At 43.7% G+C, this 22,103-nt stretch overlaps 1 protein-coding gene across 1 annotated transcript in view; it reads right to left on the bottom strand.

The window, feature by feature from the left end:
* The window catches only part of LOC136863776 (uncharacterized), a 66,013-nt gene extending 45,245 nt beyond the window's left edge, over window positions 1-20,768 (bottom strand). The window contains exons 1-4 of the mRNA XM_068226084.1: window positions 20,736-20,768; window positions 19,217-19,419; window positions 14,751-14,935; window positions 2,298-2,542 (exon numbers count right to left, since the gene is read on the bottom strand). Coding sequence (XP_068082185.1) covers window positions 2,298-2,542; window positions 14,751-14,935; window positions 19,217-19,419; window positions 20,736-20,768 — 666 coding nt within the window. The remainder of the gene's footprint in view (window positions 1-2,297; window positions 2,543-14,750; window positions 14,936-19,216; window positions 19,420-20,735) is intronic.
* Window positions 20,769-22,103: the final 1,335 nt, after the last annotated feature.

Consider the following 22,103-nt stretch of genomic DNA (forward strand, 5'->3'; position numbering starts at 1 on the left):
AGTTATGGAAATTATTGATTTATAGTTGTGTGTCGTGAATGTAATAATAAGACGCAAACACTCAATGGACACATTTTTTGTGAGAGCAAATAATTTGTGTTTACACAAATAAAAACTGCATACATTCCAAAACTTCAAGTCACTTTGTTATTCATACACTAGTATACGGGGGTCCGCCTCTGTGGTGTAGTGGTTAGTGTGATTAGCTGCCACTCCGGAGGCCCGGGTTCGATTCCCGGCTCTGCCACGAAATTTGAAAGGTGGTACGAGGGCTCGAACGGGCTCCACTCAGCCTCGGGAGGTCACCTGAGTAGAGGCGGGTGCGATTTCCACCTCAGCCATCCTCGAAGTGGTTTTCCGTGGTTTCCCACTTCTCCTCCAGCCAAATGCCGGGATAGTACCTAACTTAAGGCCACGGCCGCTTCTTTACCTCTTCCTTGTCTCTCCCTTCCAATCATCCCGTCCCCTACCAAGGCCCCTGTTCAGCATAGCAGGTGCGGCCGCCTGGGCGAGGTACTGGTCATGCTCCCCAGTTGGAGGGTAAGCAGAGTAAGAAGAAGATGTATATGGGGCAAACGTAAGTATTTGTGGTGCGAGGAGAAGTGTTGCTGGTTGTGTTCGTATTAGACCTGTGAGAGTGCTGATAAAAGGGTAAAGAGCTTGGCTATGAGCTGAAACAGACAATCGTCAATCCAGCACTTAGAGGGTATTGCCTGCGAAAAATAGGGCTCATGGTGAAGAAATGTCATCCCACTGTTCAATATGTCGTGAATAAGTTTATGTACGAAGGGTCGGTGAATAATGTGCCAAGGAAACCCAAACAAAAGAAACGTCCACAAGCAGAAAGACTTATGAGAGGGCTGGATTTCACTCGCCTCACAACAAGTGCTCCAAAGCCGCGGGCAGAGCTGAAAGCTGCTACTTGGAAGAAAATGTGTTCTCAGATGGTCCGACGGTTACCATGGCCGTGTACTAAGGAAGAGACCCTACGTTATTTAGAAGAACCGTGCTGCAAGACGGCTCGTTGCGAAAGAATACGTAAATAACGGCCAGGAGTTTTGGAATAATGTCATCTGGTCCGATGAAATTAAAATCGACCTGTTTGGTCCGATGGTGCCCTCAGGGTGTGGAGAAGGACCAATAGGATAACGATGTGGCCAATACAATTCCCACAGTGGAACACGGAGGTGGATCGGTTATGATGTGGGGGTGTATGTCGGCACACGGTGTAGGGAGTATTCAATTAATTGAAGGCACGATAGACAAAGTAGTGTACAATAATATTTTGAAGAACAATGTTAAACAAAGTGCTGAAAAATTGAGAATGCTACCGACTTACATGTTTCAACAGGATAACAACCCCAAACATACCGCTGCTCTGAACAAGGAGTGGTTAATTTGGAACGATCCAAAACAATTACAAAACACCTCCCCAGTCTGCTAACTTAAACCCTATTGAATATTTAGGGACGTTTTTGAAGTCTAGATTTCATAGTAGAGCGTGCGTTTTCTGAACAGGGCTCTGCCACTACTCACAGTACGAATACTGTCAATTCCATGACGGAAATACACAAAGCATTTCCACAGAACAGAGTTTTTAGTAGGGATTTGTGGTCCCTCGGTTTACCTATTTATCCACCTGCTGTTATTATTATCTCTTGGGCAAATTTAAAAATTGCCGTGTACAAAGCAAACCCGCACCCCATAAAAGAACTGAAACATAATATTCGTCAGAAAATTTTCGGAATTCCTCAACTGTACTATAGCGAGTGATGAAAAATTTCTAACGAGGTTCAAACAGTGTGTGCAAACTCCTTAAAAAAATGGATACTCTTGTGTGGTTTACCTTCCCGTTACTGACCTGGACCCGCACGCGGAAAACGAGTGCGTGGCTGTCCGTTGTAAAAATTCCCTGCGCCGGAGTAAAGCATATCTGTTCACCCGGTGTAAGCAAGTTCTACAGCAGCCACTAAGATTTATACTGTTGTGGTTAACCCATAGGAGTGTTCTTCCACGTGAAATTGATGCCCGTAAACTCTTCAATTCTCTCACGGCATAATAGTTACAATTATCCATTCATGACAACACCAGACTCAAAACGGAAGAGATAGAGCGAAAGAAAAAAAATCTCATAGAAATTAAAAATTAAAATTTTGGTTTTAATGTTAACTTCACGATAGAATTCTCAATTGAAGTAAGTACATAATCGCATTTTCCCCCGGTAAGAACCAAATTTCAATTGCATGCACTTAAACAAGCGAATTAGCTTTTCTATTAGATTAGCAACAGGAGGTTACCGTCTGCGCCGCTTGCTGGAAAAGAAGGCAGTCGAGATGTCCAAGTGGTATTCTGGCAGGAAAGTCGCTTGCCTGTGGCCAGCCTTTGAACCCAACGGCGAGGATCAACCGCACCTCCACGTCCTCCTGAGGCATCGCAAGAGCGGGAGAAAGGAATCCGACCCGCAGTCTCACTTCAGGAGCTCCCTCCACGATGGCGATACGAAAATCTCGTGGATCAGGGAACCTGCTCTGGTTACAGTCGGCTGAAATAAGCAGGACACGTATATTACTCAGTGTGTTTTGAGCTCTGGAAAGGAGGTAATGGAAGCTGAAGGGAAGAACGCACGAAAGGTGGGCACATATTATTATTATTATTATTATTATTATTATTATTATTATTATTATTATTATTACGTTCCACTAACTACTTTACGGTTTTCAGAGACGCTCAGTTGCCGAAATTTTGTCCCTCCGGAGTTCTCTTACGTGCCGATAAATCTACTGTCACGAGGTTGACGAATTTAAGCACAGTTAAATACAGTACCACTTGAACTGAGATCGGATTTTACAGGGCATCTTCGGCTCAGAAGGTCAGCATTCTCCCGTCTGAGCCACACACATTCCGACAAAATAAAGGTGGAAAGGAATAAATATGGACAGTCCTTCAAAAAGGTCTAAATTCCTTGAAATATGAAATGAGCCCAGTGATATCTAATTAGTAAGTTCATTTCGTGTGGCCATTTCTAGCAGGGTGCAGCTCTTGTAAGGCAGACCCTCCGATGGGGGTGGTTGGCATCTGCCATGTGTAGGTAACTGCGTGTTATGTGTGGTGTGCGAGTTATAGGGATGTTGGGGAAAGCACAAACCCCCAGTCCCCGAGCCAAGGGAATTAACCCTTTAAGGTTAAAATCTCAGACCCGGCCGGGAATCGAACCCGAGACCCTCTTGACGAAAGGCCAGCACGCTAACCATTTATCCATGGAGCCGGACTCATTAGTAAATGATACCTGCATAGTGCTGTTCAAAGTGAGCAGTTCTCGTCGCCTGCAGAAGTGAAGTACTGCATACAATACGTGCACTCGGACAAGTTGCTTTTGGGAGAAAGAATTTAATAACAAATTGCCATGATCTATGATTGTTTTCTTTTATGTTCAGCATCAAACAAATATTCAGTCGTTTATTGATACATTGTTGGCATCCTGTGACAACGTCTCTGTTACTTTTTAAAGGAATAACAATTTTTATCGAACGTGGGTAGAGGCTGCTGCTTCTTCTTCTTTTTCCTGGCTTTTCCTCAGTTACTTTGTGTGGTTTTAGCTCAATATTACTGCCGGATGCCTTTTCTGACGCCAGCACTGTGTGGGTGGAATGTATTCACTGTAACGTGTTTCTTTGGTGGTTTGTGGAGTAATGTGTTGTATGTTAAATGAGGATGTGTTGTAAACATCCAGCCTGTAAGGAAGGGGAATTAACCAAACAAAATTAAAATCCACGACACGGCCGGAAATGGAATTCGTGGGCCTCTGAACCGAAGACCATTATGCTGACGATTCAGTCAAGGAGCCAGATGTAACCCACGACGATATTAAAGGTTTCAAATCTTGCATTGTTATCAAACTGTGTGTACGTGCACCTTAGAGCTAATACCTATCTGTCAGAAGAATGTACAACAGAGGTGCTCAGGCTGGGCATTACTTCCCGCGGGTGCCCAGCACTGTAAGCGGGCGGGCAGGCAGGCGGTGAGTATGCTATTCAGCCACAATGACGTTGTGGTTATGTCACAGGCCGTGAACGTTGGGCGAAGTTCTCCCGACCACTCTCGAGCACTGCTGCGATAGACGAGTTTGAAACGGAGGCAGAGATTAATAAAAGAAAGAGGACAGAAATCCACGTCATTTTCAGTTTATGTTGTAAGAAATAAGTTATTTATGTTCATTGTAGTTTATGTACTTTAACCGGGTATAATACAGAAAAGCCGGCCCCGTGGTCTAGGGGTAGCGTGCCTGCCTCTTACCCGGAGGCGCCGGGTTCGATTCCCGGCCAGGTCAGGGATTTTTACCTGGACCTGAGGGCTGGTTCGAGGTCCACTCAGCCTACGTGATTAGAATTGAGGAGCTATCTGACGGTGAGATAGCGGCCCCGGTCTAGAAAGCCAAGAAAAACGGCCGAGAGGATTTCGTCGTGTTGACCACACGACACCTCGTAATCTGCAGGCCTTCAGGCTGAGCAGCGGCCGCTTGGTACGCCAAGGCCCTCAAGGGCTCTAGTGCCATGGGGTTTGTTTGTTTATAATACAGAGACCTACAACCTCAAATAATTTTGTAATGTTAAATAATGAATTATAATTTTCACTATTACATTGTAAGAGGTGCTTTACAAGCATTTCTAATATAATACAAAGTTAAGGTGGATAAGCTGTGGCTTGTGGTTGCTTGGGTTTAAATTATCTTATAAACTCACCAACAACCCAATCATGCTTAACGGGAATAACATCACTTACGTTTATTTATTTATTTATTTATTTATTTATTTACTAGCTGATGTACCTGTGCTTCGCTACAGGATTCTCAGAAAGACTGACTTGGTGGTTTTCTTAACTGAATTCAACATAGGTCATTACAAAAACGTCAGTAGGAATGTAGCTATTGAAAGCAATATTATCATATAAAATACACGATCAAATGAAAAACCGCACACTTTCTCACTTTCAACGAACAGTACTACGGTGCCGATCTAACAGTCCAAAGTTCCAGAGCTGGAATAACCAGGTCGCAGACTGACGTGAACACTCCTCTGTCATTATTCCGTTAAATATGCACACTACTCATTCCAATCAGTGCCTCAGAGTAGGGATTGAATAGCTCGAATGCTATGATGAACCAGTGTGTTACGTACCAGTAATATCAGAAAATATACAGGCAGGCTGTTACACTCGGTACGACCAGGCGAGTTGGCAGTGTGGTTAGAGGCACGCAGTTGTGAGCTTGCATCAGGGAGATAGTGGATTCGAACCCCACTGCCGCCATCCCTGAAGATGGTATTCCGTGGTTTCCCATTTTCACACCAGTCAGACCAGACTGTACCTTAATTAAAGCCTAGGCCGCTTCCTTCACACCCCTATTCCTTTCCTATCCCATCGTCGCCATAAGACCTACCTGTGTCGGGGCGACGTAAAGCAAATTTTAAAAAACCTTGATACGCTGCAGTAATCGTATCTATCGGGGATGAGAGGAAACAGAAGACAAAAAGCACATCACAACAAACAATGGTCAATGTAATGTTATTGTGGATAAAGTTTATGAGCTTTCTATATTTCAGGCCTTCACATTAGTTTTCTTTTGACTCTGTGATATTAGGGCGTCTTACAAAATTATTTATATCATAGACTGTAGTTCCTAATTCTCAGACTTTACATACCTATTTTCACTAAATTCTGTTTACCCATTTTCTCCTGCCTCGGAGCTGATATGAACTTAGTAAAAAACAAATCCTAATTCATGAATATCTCTATGATTATATGCGGTACGGTAACAATGTATAAGACATAAGTGATCGGAAATTTAATAACTTCTTACATAACTACTACTAACTTACGACATAACCAAAGTTATGTTAGTTATGTAGTATTAATCGATACGACCACTAATAACATAAATAACTTATTTGAGAATTACATTTTAGGCCTTCCCCTAAACTACCATTTTACTCAGCGTGTATAAAATGATTTATAGCCTAGATTGTAGTGGTTCACCACCCGACTTTACATACCGATTTTCATTAAATTCTCTTCAGCCGTTTCCTTGTGATGCGTGTACAGACAGACAGACAGACAGACAGACAGACAGACAGACAGACAGACAGAAATTACGGAAAAGTGAAAAATACAATTCCTTGTTACTGTGGACATGACCGATACAGAAATACCATTCTTTTTAAATTCTGAGCAATGTACAGACAAAACTCTTATTATATATAGATTTATTTATTTATTTATTTATTTATTTATTTATTTATTTATTTATTTATTTATTTATTTATTTATTTGAAGCCATAATGTACATCTGTTTGGTAGATATATTTACATTGTTATTGTATTTTAATCTTGGATAGTAAATATCTGTCCCCAGTCATGATGAAACTCCCTCGCCATAGAATTTTCAAATTCAATGAACAGGGAAATTCAAACAACACTACATCACTGTGCAAAATCAAGCAGTAAGCATCTTGAATTATGTAAATATATTACTTTTTATTGAATAAATAATAGGAATTATACTTTTTAAGACATGGAAATATTGTCATTCCCACCCAAGGAATTGTAAATCGTAGCTTGTACGCTTAAACCCTGTACCTTTGTTAAACTGTAGTACAAAAATTATAGCGTGTTAGTTTTCTTTGAATGTATAGATACAAGAAAATAAAACTGACTGTTTATAACGAGCGCAGTATAAATCAAACCGGAATATCTTGAAAAGGTACGTTTTCGTGCGATAATAGCGGTTATTTTTCTCTTAAATACTGTACCCAATTCAGCACTTCACTGAGTAGTGGACGAGAACTTCGTAATTACATCGAACGTCACAGTTCCCTGACGTGCAAAGTGTGCTCGCTCTCTCGCTTCACTGTGTCGTATGATCGCTACGTAAGCTGCCCGCATTTACGTCACGTCAGCCCGGTCGCACTGGGCTAGCCTCAACGGGTGCCCAGCTGAACATCTCTGATGGAAAGGGTCTCTATGTCAACAGGTTCAGGATTCATACTTAGCGCATGCCTTGGCCGTCTCCTGGGTGGTGATTCATTCGAATAGGGTGGCCCACGGCTGGCAAATGACGCATGTTTGAAAACTTACCATTTTCTCGCATATTACTTGTCGAAGTTTGAAATGATCTTCATCCCTGAATTTACAGTGCCTGACCGAGGCGGTAAAGGCGTGCTTGGTTCATCCGTAAGGACGTAAGTTCGATTCCCCGTCAGGAAGTCGAAAATTTTAAGAAACGAGATTTCCACTTCCGGAGGTGCACATGGTCCTGAGATTCACTCAGCCTACACCTAAAATGAGTACCAGATTAATTCCTGGGGACATGAGAGGCCGGACGTAGAGCTAACCCCTCTACCTCACTAAGTACCGAGGTTACGGGTAGTGGAAATCTTTACCTTCCACCCCCACCCCAGAGCTCTCATGGCCTGTAAGGAGATGACATTGCTTTTTCTGAATTTACAATGTCTGTGACTCTAACGTGAGCTGTAGAATGTTATGTCGTTTCATTAAAACGAAGCAAAGTTGCGTTATCTCGGCAGATACGGACATTTTGAAAACTTTCCTGAAAGTTCGGTTATAATCCCCTTAAGTAACATTACTCAAAGTGGAAATCGGTTTTTGATATCTTTAATGGTTGATGAATTATATGCGATGAACATCATAGCTGTCCAACTCTGTGTATGTTTGATCATTTCTGCTTTATGACTGAAGTTTATTATAACAGTTAAGACGCAGTAAATTTATTATGCTACTTACCAGTGCCAGTTTTAAACATATCTCCATTCTCCTGAACATAGCAATAAAAACGACTGACATCATGGGTTTCAGATGACACCACAGTTTCCGGATGCAGTTTAAGATCAAAACTTACGGCAAAACACCAGCTAGTGAAATTTAGGGTTTCCGTTAACAGGTAATTTACATCAATTTCAATGTTCTGATAGAACGAAAGGAGTTAAAAACATGTTACAGTATTTGTTTAGAACAATACGGTCTGAAATTTCTCGGAGAAGAAAGATAAGAACTTCAGTCTTTTAAACACAACAAAGGTGAGCATGGTCATTAGCAGGATTTCTAATTTACGAGCCCTTAACATTTCCTTCGCACACCTTATTATTACCCTTTTAAAGCTCAACATCTCCGAAAAAAAAAGCAGCTCGATTTGTTCTGGGTGATTTCCGACAAATGAGTAGCGTTACAAAAATATTGCAAAGTTTGCGCTGGGAAGGCTTGGGAGAAAGGAGACGATCTAATCGACTAAGTGGTATGTTCCGAGCTGTCAGTGGAGAGATGGTGTGGAATGAAATCAGTAGACGAGTAAGTTTGAGTAGTATTTTAAAGGTAGAAAAGATCACAATATGAAGATAAAGTTGGAATTCAAGAGGACAAATAGGGGCAAATATTCGTTTATAGGAACAGGAGTTAGGGATTGGAATAATTTACCAAGTGGGATGTTCAATAAATTTCCAAATTCTTTGCAGTCATTTGTGAATATTCCTAACTCCTTTAGTAAATTTAAAAGACATACTAATCTGAATTTAAATTGAAAACTATGAAAATTAATATTCATTAAATATAATACACAATTGTCGGACCTTGTACTTACACTTAGTTCTTACCTGCTTACTTACACATACATTATTTGGAAGGCGCCAGCTACAACTCAGTGCAGCAATAAGAGAATGAGGATCTTGACTATCTTTAGGGTGTGGGGGTAATAAGTTTACTTTTGACAACATACCATATAAGTTCTGGGAAAAGGAGATTGGCGTTCGGTTTCACCATTAAATTTGAGGTTATCTAATTCTGTCATTGAAATAATACTATGAATTCATTTGATAGAACAAAATATATTCTTTAAATTGTATAGAAGAATAGTAAGTATTGTTGCGATAAAACAGATAAGAATATGAAGTTATGACATTGCAACTGAAAGAAACTAGGCATGAATTTGAATTCTTCTTGACCGGACATTTAACAATTTTACACGAAATATATCCCTCACTGGTTCACTTGACTGTACCTTCAACACTTTGAGTGTAATTACAACGTATTCCTTTGATCTGGTGTTTACAATAGATGTGTCACGCCTAATTTGGTGATGAATCGATGTGACTGCTTCTTCTCCATATCATCTGCCTTCTTGGTAAGTCTGTACTGTATGACTTCATGTCAAGCCTATCCTTCTAACTGAACTGACCGACTGAGGTCTCACCTTCCACCAGACTCCATCACTGTTCACCTTCCACTTTACTTCTTCTCTCTTCACCTTCCGTTTGATTAATGACCGACTGAGGCCTCTCCATCTCGTTCACTCTCCGACTAACTGTGGCCTCTGCTTCCAATTGAATAATGACTGACGCTACAATATGCAGCCACCTTTTATAGACGTTAGTTGACATACTTACGCAATCCCCAGGAATAACTATGATCTACTCCCACCTCGCGAAAAATGTTTCACACTATGGCGAAATCGCCCGCAGCACCCCGTAGGTGTCTCCAAGAACGTGAGCTCACCGCTAAATAAGCACGATGACGTAGCAATGACTTGGCAGTAACGCCAGCAGTATTGCACAATGTAACAATGTCATATCCACATCTGATATATAGCAACTCTTACTGTACATTTTTTTAGTGTTAATCTACACACACGTATACATATACACTGACTGACAGAGCAAATGCAACACCAAGGAGGAGTGGTTCGAAAGGGATGAAAGTTGGGGAAAAAACAGAGACGGCACGGACGAATAATTGATGTTTATTTCAAACCGATATGTAGGTTACACAATGCGCACGGCATCGACTCAGTAGGATGTAGGACCACCGCGAGCGGCGATGCACGCAGAAACACGTCGAGGTACAGAGTCAATAAGAGTGCGGATGGTGTCCTGAGGGATGGTTCTCCATTCTCTGTCAACCATTTGCCACAGTTGGTCGTCCGTACGAGGCTGGGGCAGAGTTTGCAAACGGCGTCCAATGAGATCCCACACGTGTTCGATTGGTGAGAGATCCGGAGAGTACGCTGGCCACGGAAGCATCTGTACACCTCGTAGAGCCTGTTGGGAGATGCGAGCAGTGTGTGGGCGGGCATTATCCTGCTGAAACAGAGCATTGGGCAGCCCCTGAAGGTACGGGAGTGCCACCGGCCGCAGCACATGCTGCACGTAGCGGTGGGCATTTAACGTGCCTTGAATACGCACTAGAGGTGACGTGGAATCATACGCAATAGCGCCCCAAACCATGATGCCGCGTTGTCTAGCGGTAGGGCGCTCCACAGTTACTGCCGGATTTGACCTTTCTCCACGCCGACGCCACACTCGTCTGCGGTGACTATCACTGACAGAACAGAAGCGTGACTCATCGGAGAACACGACGTTCCGCCATTCCCTCATCCAAGTCGCTCTAGCCCGGCACCATGCCAGGCGTGCACGTCTATGCTGTGGAGTCAATGGTAGTCTTCTGAGCGGGCGCCGGGAGTGCAGGCCTCCTTCAACCAATCGACGGGAAATTGTTCTGGTCGATATTGGAACAGCCAGGGTGTCTTGCACATGCTGAAGAATGGCGGTTGACGTGGCGTGCGGGGCTGCCACCGCTTGGCGGCGGATGCGCCGATCCTCGCGTGCTGACGTCACTCGGGCTGCGCCTGGACCCCTCGCACGTGCCACATGTCCCTGCGCCAACCATCTTCGCCACAGGCGCTGCACCGTGGACACATCCCTATGGGTATCGGCTGCGATTTGACGAAGCGACCAACCTGCCCTTCTCAGCCCGATCACCATACCCCTCGTAAAGTCGTCTGTCTGCTGGAAATGCCTCCGTTGACGGCGGCCTGGCATTCTTAGCTATACACGTGTCCTGTGGCACACGACAACACGTTCTACAATGACTGTCGGCTGAGAAATCACGGTACGAAGTGGGCCATTCGCCAACGCCGTGTCCCATTTATCGTTCGCTACGTGCGCAGCACAGCGGCGCATTTCACATCATGAGCATACCTCAGTGACGTCAGTCTACCCTGCAATTGGCATAAAGTTCTGACCACTCCTTCTTGGTGTTGCATTTGCTCTGTCAGTCAGTGTACATATATGTAACTACAATTACGCAAGCGACAAGCATTGCAGAATGGAATCGAGCAATGAAAATAATACAATAATGGTAATCTCACAGATAAAATAATAATAATAATAATAATAATAATAATAATAATAATAATAATAATAATAATAATAATAATAATAATAATAATAATAATACAATATCACAGATGAAATAATAATAAAATACAGATATCACCTTGTAACGGGATTTGAACCGTTACACATTTAAGAAAAGGCTAGGAAAACAACAGACAGGGAATCTGCCACCTGGGCGACTGCCCTAAATGCAGATCACTGGTGACTGATTGGTGATTGATTTAGATAATTAACAAGTGATATTGTTATACAAGAATATGTTTATAAGATTTTGCAAAAATGTTTGGAAGGCACATTCCAATTTAAAGAATACTCTAAACATAAAAAGATGGAAAACAAAGCTCGTAATGTTTCGAACATTATTTCCTACCATAGATGTTCCAATGGCTCGGAGGCTGGGTGCTTGTGCTGTCCCCAACATCCCTGCAGCTCACACACCACACATAACACTATCATTCACCACAAAAACACGCAGTTACCTACAGTGCTGCCTACCCTCATGACTCTCCCTGTTTTAATCTTTACCTGCCCAGTTGGGGTCAGAAGGAGAGCGACCCTTGAGCCACTCAGACCGTCGATGTAAGCAAGTAGAGAAAAACCTCACTGAATTATCATCACCAAATCCGCAAGATAGAAATGTAATCACCTAGGGGATGGCTGCGCGGTTTAGGTCACATAGCTGTGAGCTTGCATTCGGGAGGAAGTGGCTTCCAACCCCACTGTCGGCAGGCCTGATGATGGTCTCTCGCGGTTTCCCATTTCCACACCAGGCAAATGCTGGGGCTGTACCTTAAGGCCGCGGTCGCTTCCTTCCCACTCCACCGGCTTGAGTGGCTGAGACGGTTGAGGCGCTGGCCTTCTGACCCCAACTTGGCAGGTTCGATCCTGGCTCAGTCCGGTGGTATTTCAAGGTGCTCGAATACGTCAGCCTCGTGTCGGTAGATCTACTGGCACGTAAAAACTCCTGCGGGATAAAATTCCGGCACCTCGGCATCTCCGAAAACCTTCAGAAGTAGTTAGTGGGACGTAAAGCAATTCACGTTATTATTATTACCTTTTCACTCCTTGCCTTTTCCTATTCCTCGTAACTAATTCTTTGTAGAGGAATACATCATGACAAGACATTATACTGCAAACAATTAATAGCATGAATGAAACAATGTATAAGTACCGGTATACAAAATATTCAGTCAGATGTTCCATTCAATCTGTTTCTAGCAGATCACTTCTCAACATTTATCACGTATATGGAACATTTAGAAACAAATATTTCCCGTGGAGAGGCACATATAGACGTCACACTTAACACAGTATTCGCTCTATTTTTGCATCGATAGATTATAGGCCTAGCATCTGCCGGCCAATACAACAGAGACGATAGAAACATACTCTGGGAGACCCACACAATCATTACAGTCCACGTAGACTCGCCAGCGCGATCGAGTGGCTTGGTAGGAAAGGGTTGAACCATTTTATACCCTGATCCTGGCGCCTAATTCAAATCGCAGCACAACAATCTTACCTTCCTGCATCTCTTAAAACCATGTCAGCTTTATCTTATTCATGCACAGTGCCTTGAGTGGAAATGAAATCGGTGGGACCGGGATTGAGAAAGTAAACTGTTCTGGACTGCATGTTTGCAACTATCTCGGCATTCGTTTGGAGTTGAAGTTTGCAAACCATCAAGGATCAGTGTTAGAAGACCGAAGAGTGAGACAAGACAAAACCAATTCTCTGCGAGTTAAGTGCAACACGTTTCAGATCTCATATTATAATTTAAATACTTCGTAGCGTAGGCGAGAATCAATTCTGGGGGCCACTCTAGATTTTCTTTTTATTTGTTTATAATTTGCTTTATGTCGCACCGACCCAGAAAGGTCTTATGGCGACGGTGGGTCAACAAAGGGCTAGGAGTGAGAAAGAAGCGATCCTGGTCTTAAGATACAGTCCCAGAATTTGCCTGGTGTGAAAATCGGAAGCATCGTAAAACCATTTTCAGGGCTGCCGACATTGGCGCTCGAACCTACGATCTCCCGAATGCAAGCTGATAGCTGCGGAACTCAAACCGCGTAGCCACTTGCTCGGTTGCGGACCATTTAAAATATTCTAATGCTATTATTCCTTTGTGTGCCAGCCCCGCGGTGTGGAGGTAGCATGCCTGCCTCTTACCCGGCCCGGGTTCAATTCCCGGCCAGGACATGGATTTTTACCTGGATCTGAGGGCTGGTCCGAGGTCCACTCAGCCTACGTGATAGCAATTGAGGAGCTATCTGACGGTGAGATGACGGCCCCCCTCTAGAAAGCCAAGAATAATGGCTGAGGGGATTCGTTGTGCTGACACATGACACCTCATAATCTGCAGGCCTTCGAGCTGAGCAGCGGTCGTTTGGTAGGCCATGGCCCTTCAGGGCTGTTGCGCTCTGGGGTTTGGTTTAATTATTCCTTTGTGTAGGGGCGTGAGTAGGTTAATGGCTTAGCTTTGGCGTCCCAACAGGTAGGCTGAGGTTCGAATCCCCGCCAACACTGGGTTGAGATTTTAATTTTTAAAATCACGTAGCGTCAGGTACTTACAGGGGTTAGACAAGCTGTAATATCACCTTTTATTTTCATAGATTACATAGGTCATTTTCTGAAATGTATAAAGTGGCAGGGAGGGATTCAGTTAGATGGAAATGCAGTAAACAGTTTGGCCTATACGGCGACTTGGTCTTAATGGCAGATTGTGCTGAAAGCCTGCAGTCTAATATCTTGGAACTTGAAATTAGATGCAATGAGTATGATATGATAATTAGATCCTTCAAGACTGCAGTGGCGCTAGGAAGAGCTTCCGGCCTTAAACCTCCGGCCAACACCAAATTGAGCCTGGGTGGCTCCAGTCACCCCATAAATAACTGGAATAAGCTGAAGAAAAGTGTGGTGATTATCGCTATTTGCTTTTACGTCGCACCGACAGAGATATGTCTTATGGCGACGATGGGACAGGAATGGCCTAGGCATGTGAAGGAAGCGGCCGTGGCCTTAATTAAGGTACAGCCCCAGCATTTGCCTGGTTCGAAAATGGGAAACCACGGAAAACCATCTTCAGGGCTGCCGACAGTGGGATTCGAACCCACTATCTCCCGGATGAAAGCTCACAGCTGCGCGCCCCTAACCGCACGGCCAACTCGCCCGGTATGTGGTGATTATCCTTTTGTGTCAAATAATGAGAAATTTTGCTCAATAAACGCCTAACCACTAGTGGTGTTTTGAAATAATGGGAAAACACATCTGGCAGAATTATATTCTTTTAGAATTTTCTTCCTTTTTCAGACTTTGAACCCACGCCAAAAAATACATTTTAAATAAATAATTCAACAAAAATGCTTGCAGGTGGAAAGGGTTAAGTGAAATATAAAATTATGAGGCCCACAGTTAGCAGATATTCTCTCAGCACGAGATTGTCGCATTAAAACCCTTTGTGGAGCTAACTGCTTGCTTCCTTACATTATTTCCTGCTCATTTCTATTGTCAACTTACCGGCACCGTAGAAGACTTGTTCTTGTGGCAGTAAGTGTAGCACCCGGTCTAGCACTCCAATGTCCACCAGCTTGCCGGGGCAGCCACAGAGGATGGACTCATCAACCAGATCGGGGCGGGATGGCGCTGAGACTCGTGCTGCGGCTTGAGCTAACAGTTCCACGAAATGCTCCTGTATTTTGTCCCTACGGAACCAGACAATAGCAAGTCATGTTCAAAAAAAAAAAACAATTAGATATGTATATTCAGACTGTGTAAGAAGCATGCACTTGTTCTTCAAAACGCGGCTCTAAAGCAATTTTAGCGTTCTTGTCTTCATGTGTTAAGTAATGAGATATAGCCAAATGCGCGGCTACATTTTCTTCAGCTGGAAGCATATATTTACATTTAGCTATCGGCCCTGTAATTCCAAATTTCGACTTTTGCTCATCAGTAGTCTATAATAAATTCAATTTTCAAGACATAAGCAAATAAGAAACACCTATGTCACCTGTTAGAGAACAGATTTATCTGGGTCGCAAATAAAACGGTTGTGTCACATTTGCGATCATAACAAAATGTGTCCTATTTGGGATCACTTCCATTACAGAGGAAAACCAGAATGCGAAGAAAGTCCAGTTCGTGTCCCATTTGTGATCACTGTAAAATTGTCAGCAGCCTATCAGGGTTTTCCAACAATTTTGCCGCTGTGTGGCACTGCTAATTAGGGCATACTCCAGATAACCGTGAAACGGCTACGCTCAGTGATTCTCTGAACCCATCCCCTTTCTTTTGAACTTTTTTGTGGTAATATTAGTCGACAGTTTTCAACATACATATTCCAGCTGTTGACATCCATCGTTGATGTAGCTTTTGTTGTTATCTGCGCGCTTACTTACGACATGGAATCCATTGAGACGAATAGAGGCAAGCCTTGTGCTTTATATAATGCAAATTCTTATAGAAATTTACGGGAAAGTCAAGGATGATTGGTGACATGAGTATATTTAAAACAGAAGAACTTCCAGTGTAAAGGAAGACTATGTGGTGAGAATGATCGATCATCATTGCGTTCCTGGTGAGGCGAGATGAGACGTAAAGAAAGCTATATTTAGAGCGAAGAAGCGATCACGTAAGGACAACAGTGCGGCAGTTCGTCAGGTATTTGAAGAAGAAATTCAGGCGAAGAAATTTGACAAATAAATTTACTTAACAAGGGTTACGAATTCGTTACAAGGACGACGCGGTTCTACAATTTACAACGTACGCTTTAAACGAAACTGAAGCCATGCTCAAGGAGTATAAAAAGAGCCAAGGGGTTCCGAGGAGGTCGTTCTTCATAAGGAAATCCTAAGAATGTCTGATGGGTACAGTGTTGCCAACTGTACGATCTGGATCGTACATGTACGAGAATTCGACGCTGTGTACCATCGTACGATCCAACCCGCGGAGCATACGCCTATTGCACGATCTTATGACGTATCGTAATTTTTGTCTTGTTTCCCTTAAAATGCGTAGATTTTTTCCTTCTTTTATTCGTGCAAGTTATGTTCTATCATAGATGACAAGTTGGAAAGAGAGGGAGTGGGTTTTCGAATAATGAGATTCCCAAAGGGAATTTACTAAGAACAGGCTCTTACCTTTCTGAGTTACTTCACGGTCTCGCGCTGTACTATAATCAGTGGATCATAGCATTTGCCTTCAGCAGAATGACGATGACTGGAGGAATTTACCCTTTTTCAATGTCATCGATGACATTAAAGTCTGTTCTGATGTAGATTAATTTTGGGCTAAGCTGCAGGAGGTGAAAAACACGGTTGATGAATGTAAGTTTCCCGCACATCAGAATTTGCACTTTATGTTTTGTCACTCCTTCCCCTGAAAGCTGATTGTGAATATTCAACAAAATTAATCTCATTAAAGTCAACAACAGGAATAGGCTAGTTACTTCTACGGTGGATGGATGCTTGCTGGGCCGTCGGATTGTTAGAGTCAGTGGTACGAGTAAAGATTTCAAACCGTTGGAGAAAATGCTCATAAGGGTGACTAAAGCAGAGTTGTGTGATCAACCAGCAAGCTCAATTTCCGGTACTTCAGAATCTTCTGCGAACCACAGGCACTGCTGCCCGAAGGAGAGAAGTAGGTCGACCACGGTCAACTACAGCAGCAGATGACCGCTACATTGTGCAACAGGCAAGAAGAGACTCACGTCAAACAGTGGGTACAGTTGCAACCGTCACAGGACTGCAAGGCACCCAATCTCACGCTCCACAGTGGCACGGCCACTGCAGAGGGTGGTCTGTTTATCCGACGACCATCATGTATTGTTCCGTTGACACCCACACATCGGCAGCACCGTTTGCGATGGTGCAAAGAGCATCAGGTCTGGACCGACGAGAAGTGGGGTCGTGTGCTCTCCTCAGATGAGAGCATGTTCAGTCTGAATAGTGATTCTAGACGTACCCTCATCTGGTGAGAGGTGGGAACACGTAATGCATCCAGGAACATAGTCGAACATGATGATTTTGGTGGTCCAAGTGTTAAGGTGTGGGGATGCATAATGTTCCATGGGCGTACCGACCTCCAAATCTATGAACGGGGTACACTCAACGGTCAACGTTATTGTGACTGTGTACTCCGTCCCCACATGCGTCTTTTTAGGGGGGCATTCGGCCTTGACTTCATTTTTACAGGTGACAATGTACGACTGCATTGAACAGTACAGGTTGGGGCGGGGGGGGTGCGCTCTTGGAACGAGAGGATGTTCGGAGAATGGACTGTCCTGCCCGTTCCCCAGACTTAAATCCCATCGAGCACATGTTGGGCAGACGTATTGCAACACGTCCACATGCACCAACGACCATCCAGCAGTTGTCAACCACGCTGGTGAATGGAACGCCCTACCACAAGAACTCCTTACCAATCTAGTGGCTAGTATGGGAAAACCTTGCAGAGCGTGCATCGCTCTCCGTGGTGATCACACACCCTTTTAAGAACCATGTCCCTTCTTTTGTGGTGTCCAGGGGACCATCGTGAGTCCCAGTGACTTACGTGTAAGTTGTTGTCTCTGTATAAAAGTGTCATTTCTGTTCATCTCATCTCGTTTTCCTTTCAGCTGCCTACTGTACCATACTCTATTAGTTCTTCCTGTCTAAATTTTATCTACCTATTTTACTTGGCAGTGACACAACATGCGAAAGTTACTTTCGTCCGTAAGTTTTGCACAACAGTGCAGTTCTTGCAATTTCCTCGTTAACGACCGGCAAGCTTTTGAAGCCTAGCTGCCCGGCTGTGTTTACATTTCTTGTCCGCGGAGTACCAGGATTTACACAGCTCGAGACACAGCGTTGTCAACTCTAAACTATATAGCCACTGAGAGTAAGCAGTGGGACTGGACACAACTGTGTGCAACTGTACAACAGTGGAAACCTGACAAGCGAGCCGGCTCCAGCCCGGTACGCTTTTGAAGTACTTCACGTGGACTATCACTGACAAAGCAAGCATGCTATTGGTCAAGCCCGATCTGCTACTGGTCACAGCAGAGGCGCGTGTAGACAGTCATAAATCTGGTTAGTGTCGAAGGGTGGTATTGCTTAACGTTTGACAGTGTATGGTGGAATATCATGGAGAGTAAACGTCATTCTCTTCCAATTCTGTGCCATCTGTGTCACCTCACATGTGGAGGGACATCCACACATGGAGCTTTCCTCCTACTTTCCCTTACACCACCGTGTTTTGCATGACACCGTGTCTTCATGAGATATGGTCAAATAACTCTGATATACATCGTCTGTTCTTCTGATGAGCTTATTGGCCTTGAAGCTCTCTCAGAACCAAGGGCGCCCATGCTCCGGGACAAAGGGGGGGGGGGGCGCGGCCCCCTCCAGCTCTCAGGGAAAGGCAAAAATCTAATGTACTCAGGTGTTTTTCTTTCAAGAAAATTATTTAAAAGTCGGTATTACGTAGAAATGCTAGTACCGCCCCCCACCAACAGGCAGAGGATACAGTTGGTGTTATTCTACCGCGGAATACAAGTCGCCATTCATCTTCCAAAATGTTAAAAATACTACATACCCTGACGTCTAGCTCCCCCCCCCCCCTCCAACAAACTGTCATATGGGCGCCCATGCTCAGAACATATCTGTACGGCCTACGGTCAGTGATATTCACAGAACACGGTGATAGCTTTGCATTTCAGAGGCTTCGATTTTATTCCTACCTGCTTTCTCAGTGGTTAATGTTACCGTGTCATACGTGGCAATAGCAAATATCAGGGCATTCACAAGACAGAGTTTGGTTTAGGTATTTTGGTTAAATTTTCTGAAGTGAGAAATACAGCAAGATACATCTAAGCATAGAAAGAAAGCTTGGCCATCTGTGGGAATATAATTACTGCATGATGGTCATCAGCCTTCTGTGAGGAGGAGGAGGAGGAATAAGAATAAGATGATGATGATGATGATGATGATGATGATGATGATGCTTACCTTCTGAGAAATCCGGCAGGGTTGATGAACTCGGCCCACTCATCAGCACTTTCCCCTTGAATTCTGATCTTGGCGAAACCTTGAGGTATTCCATCACCTCCAACACCCTCCACCAGGCGGCAGGTAGGTTGTAAGGTGTCTGGATACAGAGGGGGACACGACAGAGCATCAAGTCGCACCAGATACTGGAACCTTGTTGCGGTCTAGAAAAATATTTTGAATACCTACATGAGGCTGTGGCTTCAGTTAATTTCTGTGCCCCGGATGTAAAAGGCACTATGTAGAAAATATATATTTTTACACGAGAGCTAAACAATCTTTCTCAGTGTTTCATTAAAGAAAAGCTTTGTAAACGTTTTTACAAAATAAGTAATATAAATATTTTTCGACTTTTAACGCCCTTTACCTTAAACTAACTAACCCACTTATTATTGGGCGCAGGAGATAGTGTTTTGCACCCCGGCAAAAGAGGGCAGAAAATACAGGAAACATATGTCAAAATCCCATTTTCGTGAAAGGTGGATATAGTGCCGTTTACTTCCAGTGCATGTTTACACAAGATGGCACGTTACAAAATGCAACACTGTGAACAATGGGAGAGCGAAAACTTGTAACGAAGTGTAAGTCTCAATCCTTGGGAAAAGTTAACTTCAATCTGTTCGCTTCATGTCACACAAAAGTGACCTGCTGACTTTTTTACAACTTGCTTTACCTCGTACCAACACAGATAGGACAATATGGCGACGAGGGGATAGGAAAGGGCTAGGAGTGGAAGGAAGTTGCCGTGGCGTTAATTAAGGTACAGCCCCAGAATGTGCCTGGTGTGAAAATGGGAAACCACGGAAAACCATTTTCAAGTCTGCCGACAGTGGGGTTCGAACCCACTATCTCCCGAATGCAAGCTCACAGCTGCGCTCCCCTAACCGCACGGCTGACTCGCCCGGTAGTCTAAATCTGCTACAATGATAGTTTATATACCATACTTACGAGGTACATTTGAATTTTCACCGTTCGATTTCCGAAAAATTATACAAAATATACGTGTATAAGATGTTCTTCCGTTTCGATCATAGCGAGCTCGAGTCTGGTTGAAGTCTATAAGATTTGTATCTTAGAAGTGAATCCTCCACGGTGTGTAGAGTTATTTACGTAGTTTCTTCCGGGTTGAGCCGTGTTGTTTCCTGTACACAACGTACAGTTTGCCTACAGTGTGATTGCTGCCTTTCAGACTGATTACCTCGGATCGAGTAGGGGTATTTCAGTCGCCTTGACAAAGAATACTGCAATGTATTCGAAAGGTCGGCAAACTGTACGGAATGTACAGGAAACAACAACACTATAAACCCGGAAGAAAAACTATTTAACATTTATGTTTGAATGCAACAACTTCGAGTCGTTGACGTTAAGGTACACGGTGTGGGAAAATATCTTGTCAACTCGGGGTGTCTAAAAGTCTATGGCAATTGGAAGGACGGTAAGCAAGTAAAATTATCTGTAAGATAGCGGAAACACCTCTTACAGCTTCAGCAGGATTATTTAGAGAATAACACATTACAATGAATTAAAAGGCAATTATCACCAAATAAATTAAATCCTTCTAAATTTCAGGCTATGGAAGCCCAATACCCGATAGTCGTAACCTCGGCAGTAAGTAGGGAAGAGTAGTTAGTTGGTATCAAACTGATACTCCTTTCTGTTGACGGTGAAGTGAACCTCAAGTCATGAACAAGGTGTACAACTTTGCTTCCACCACTTTGTCCCCAACATTGGAGGCTTTAATGAAACAATTACTTACACATGTATCATTCAAAGTAAAGTCCATCGCTGGCCACGACTTTCTCCCATCTTTCGGGCAGTGCTCGAATCCCGTGCCGAAAAAATTGTTCATCTTTTGAAGCGATCCACGAATCGATCCAATTTGTGACTTCTTCATGAGATCGGAAGTGTCGGTCAGGCCATGTGCCATTGATCGAAACAGGTGATAATCAGATGGAGCAATGTCTGGAAAATACGGCGGGTGGGGTAGGACGTCCCATTTTAACATTCCCAGGTATGTTTTGACCTCCTTTGCAACGTGGGGTCGAGCCTTGTCGTGTTGCAAAATCACTTTATCGTGCCTCTCGCTGTATTGCGGTCGTTTGTCTTTCAATGCTCTGCTCAAACGCATTAATTGCGTTCGATAAGGAGCACCTGTGATTGTTTCACCGAGTTTTAACACCTCATAGTACACGACGCCGAGCTGGTCCCACTAAATGCAGACCATGATCTTGGAGCCGTGAATATTCGGTTGCCGTCGACGTTGAAGCATGGCCGGGATATCCCCATGTTTTTTGCGTTTAGGGTTATCGTAATGAACCCATTTTTCGTCCCCGTTCAACATCTCTTGGTTTCAACTCATACGGGACCCAAGTTCATTCTTTCTGAATCATGCCCATGGTCTTGAGACGTTTTGAAATGGCTTGCTGTGTCACTCCCACTGATCGTGCCAATTCTTCTCGAGTTTGACACGAGTCTTCACTCAGCAATGTCTCCAATTCTGCATCTCCGAAAACTTTCTCTCTTCCACCACTATGCCGGTCTTCGACGTTAAAATCACCGTTCTTGAAGCGTTGAAACCACTCACGACACGTTCTTCCACTAATAGCGTCCTCTCCATACGTACGTGAGAGCATTCAATGAGACTCAGCCGCTGTTTTCTTCATATTGAAACAAAACAGTAACACCTCCCGCAAAGGCCAAGAATTTGGCTCGTACACTGCCATGCTCAATCGAGAACAACGTTATGATGCAGACACACATCTACTAAGTTTGAATGGGGTTATGTTGACCGAGGTCCAAGCTAACTGCCTGACGTCTGCGATCTGTTTCGTTCGACCGCTACGTACCG

Source organism: Anabrus simplex, chromosome 2 (assembly GCF_040414725.1).
Source record: "Anabrus simplex isolate iqAnaSimp1 chromosome 2, ASM4041472v1, whole genome shotgun sequence".
Taxonomy (NCBI): Eukaryota; Metazoa; Arthropoda; class Insecta; order Orthoptera; family Tettigoniidae; genus Anabrus; species Anabrus simplex.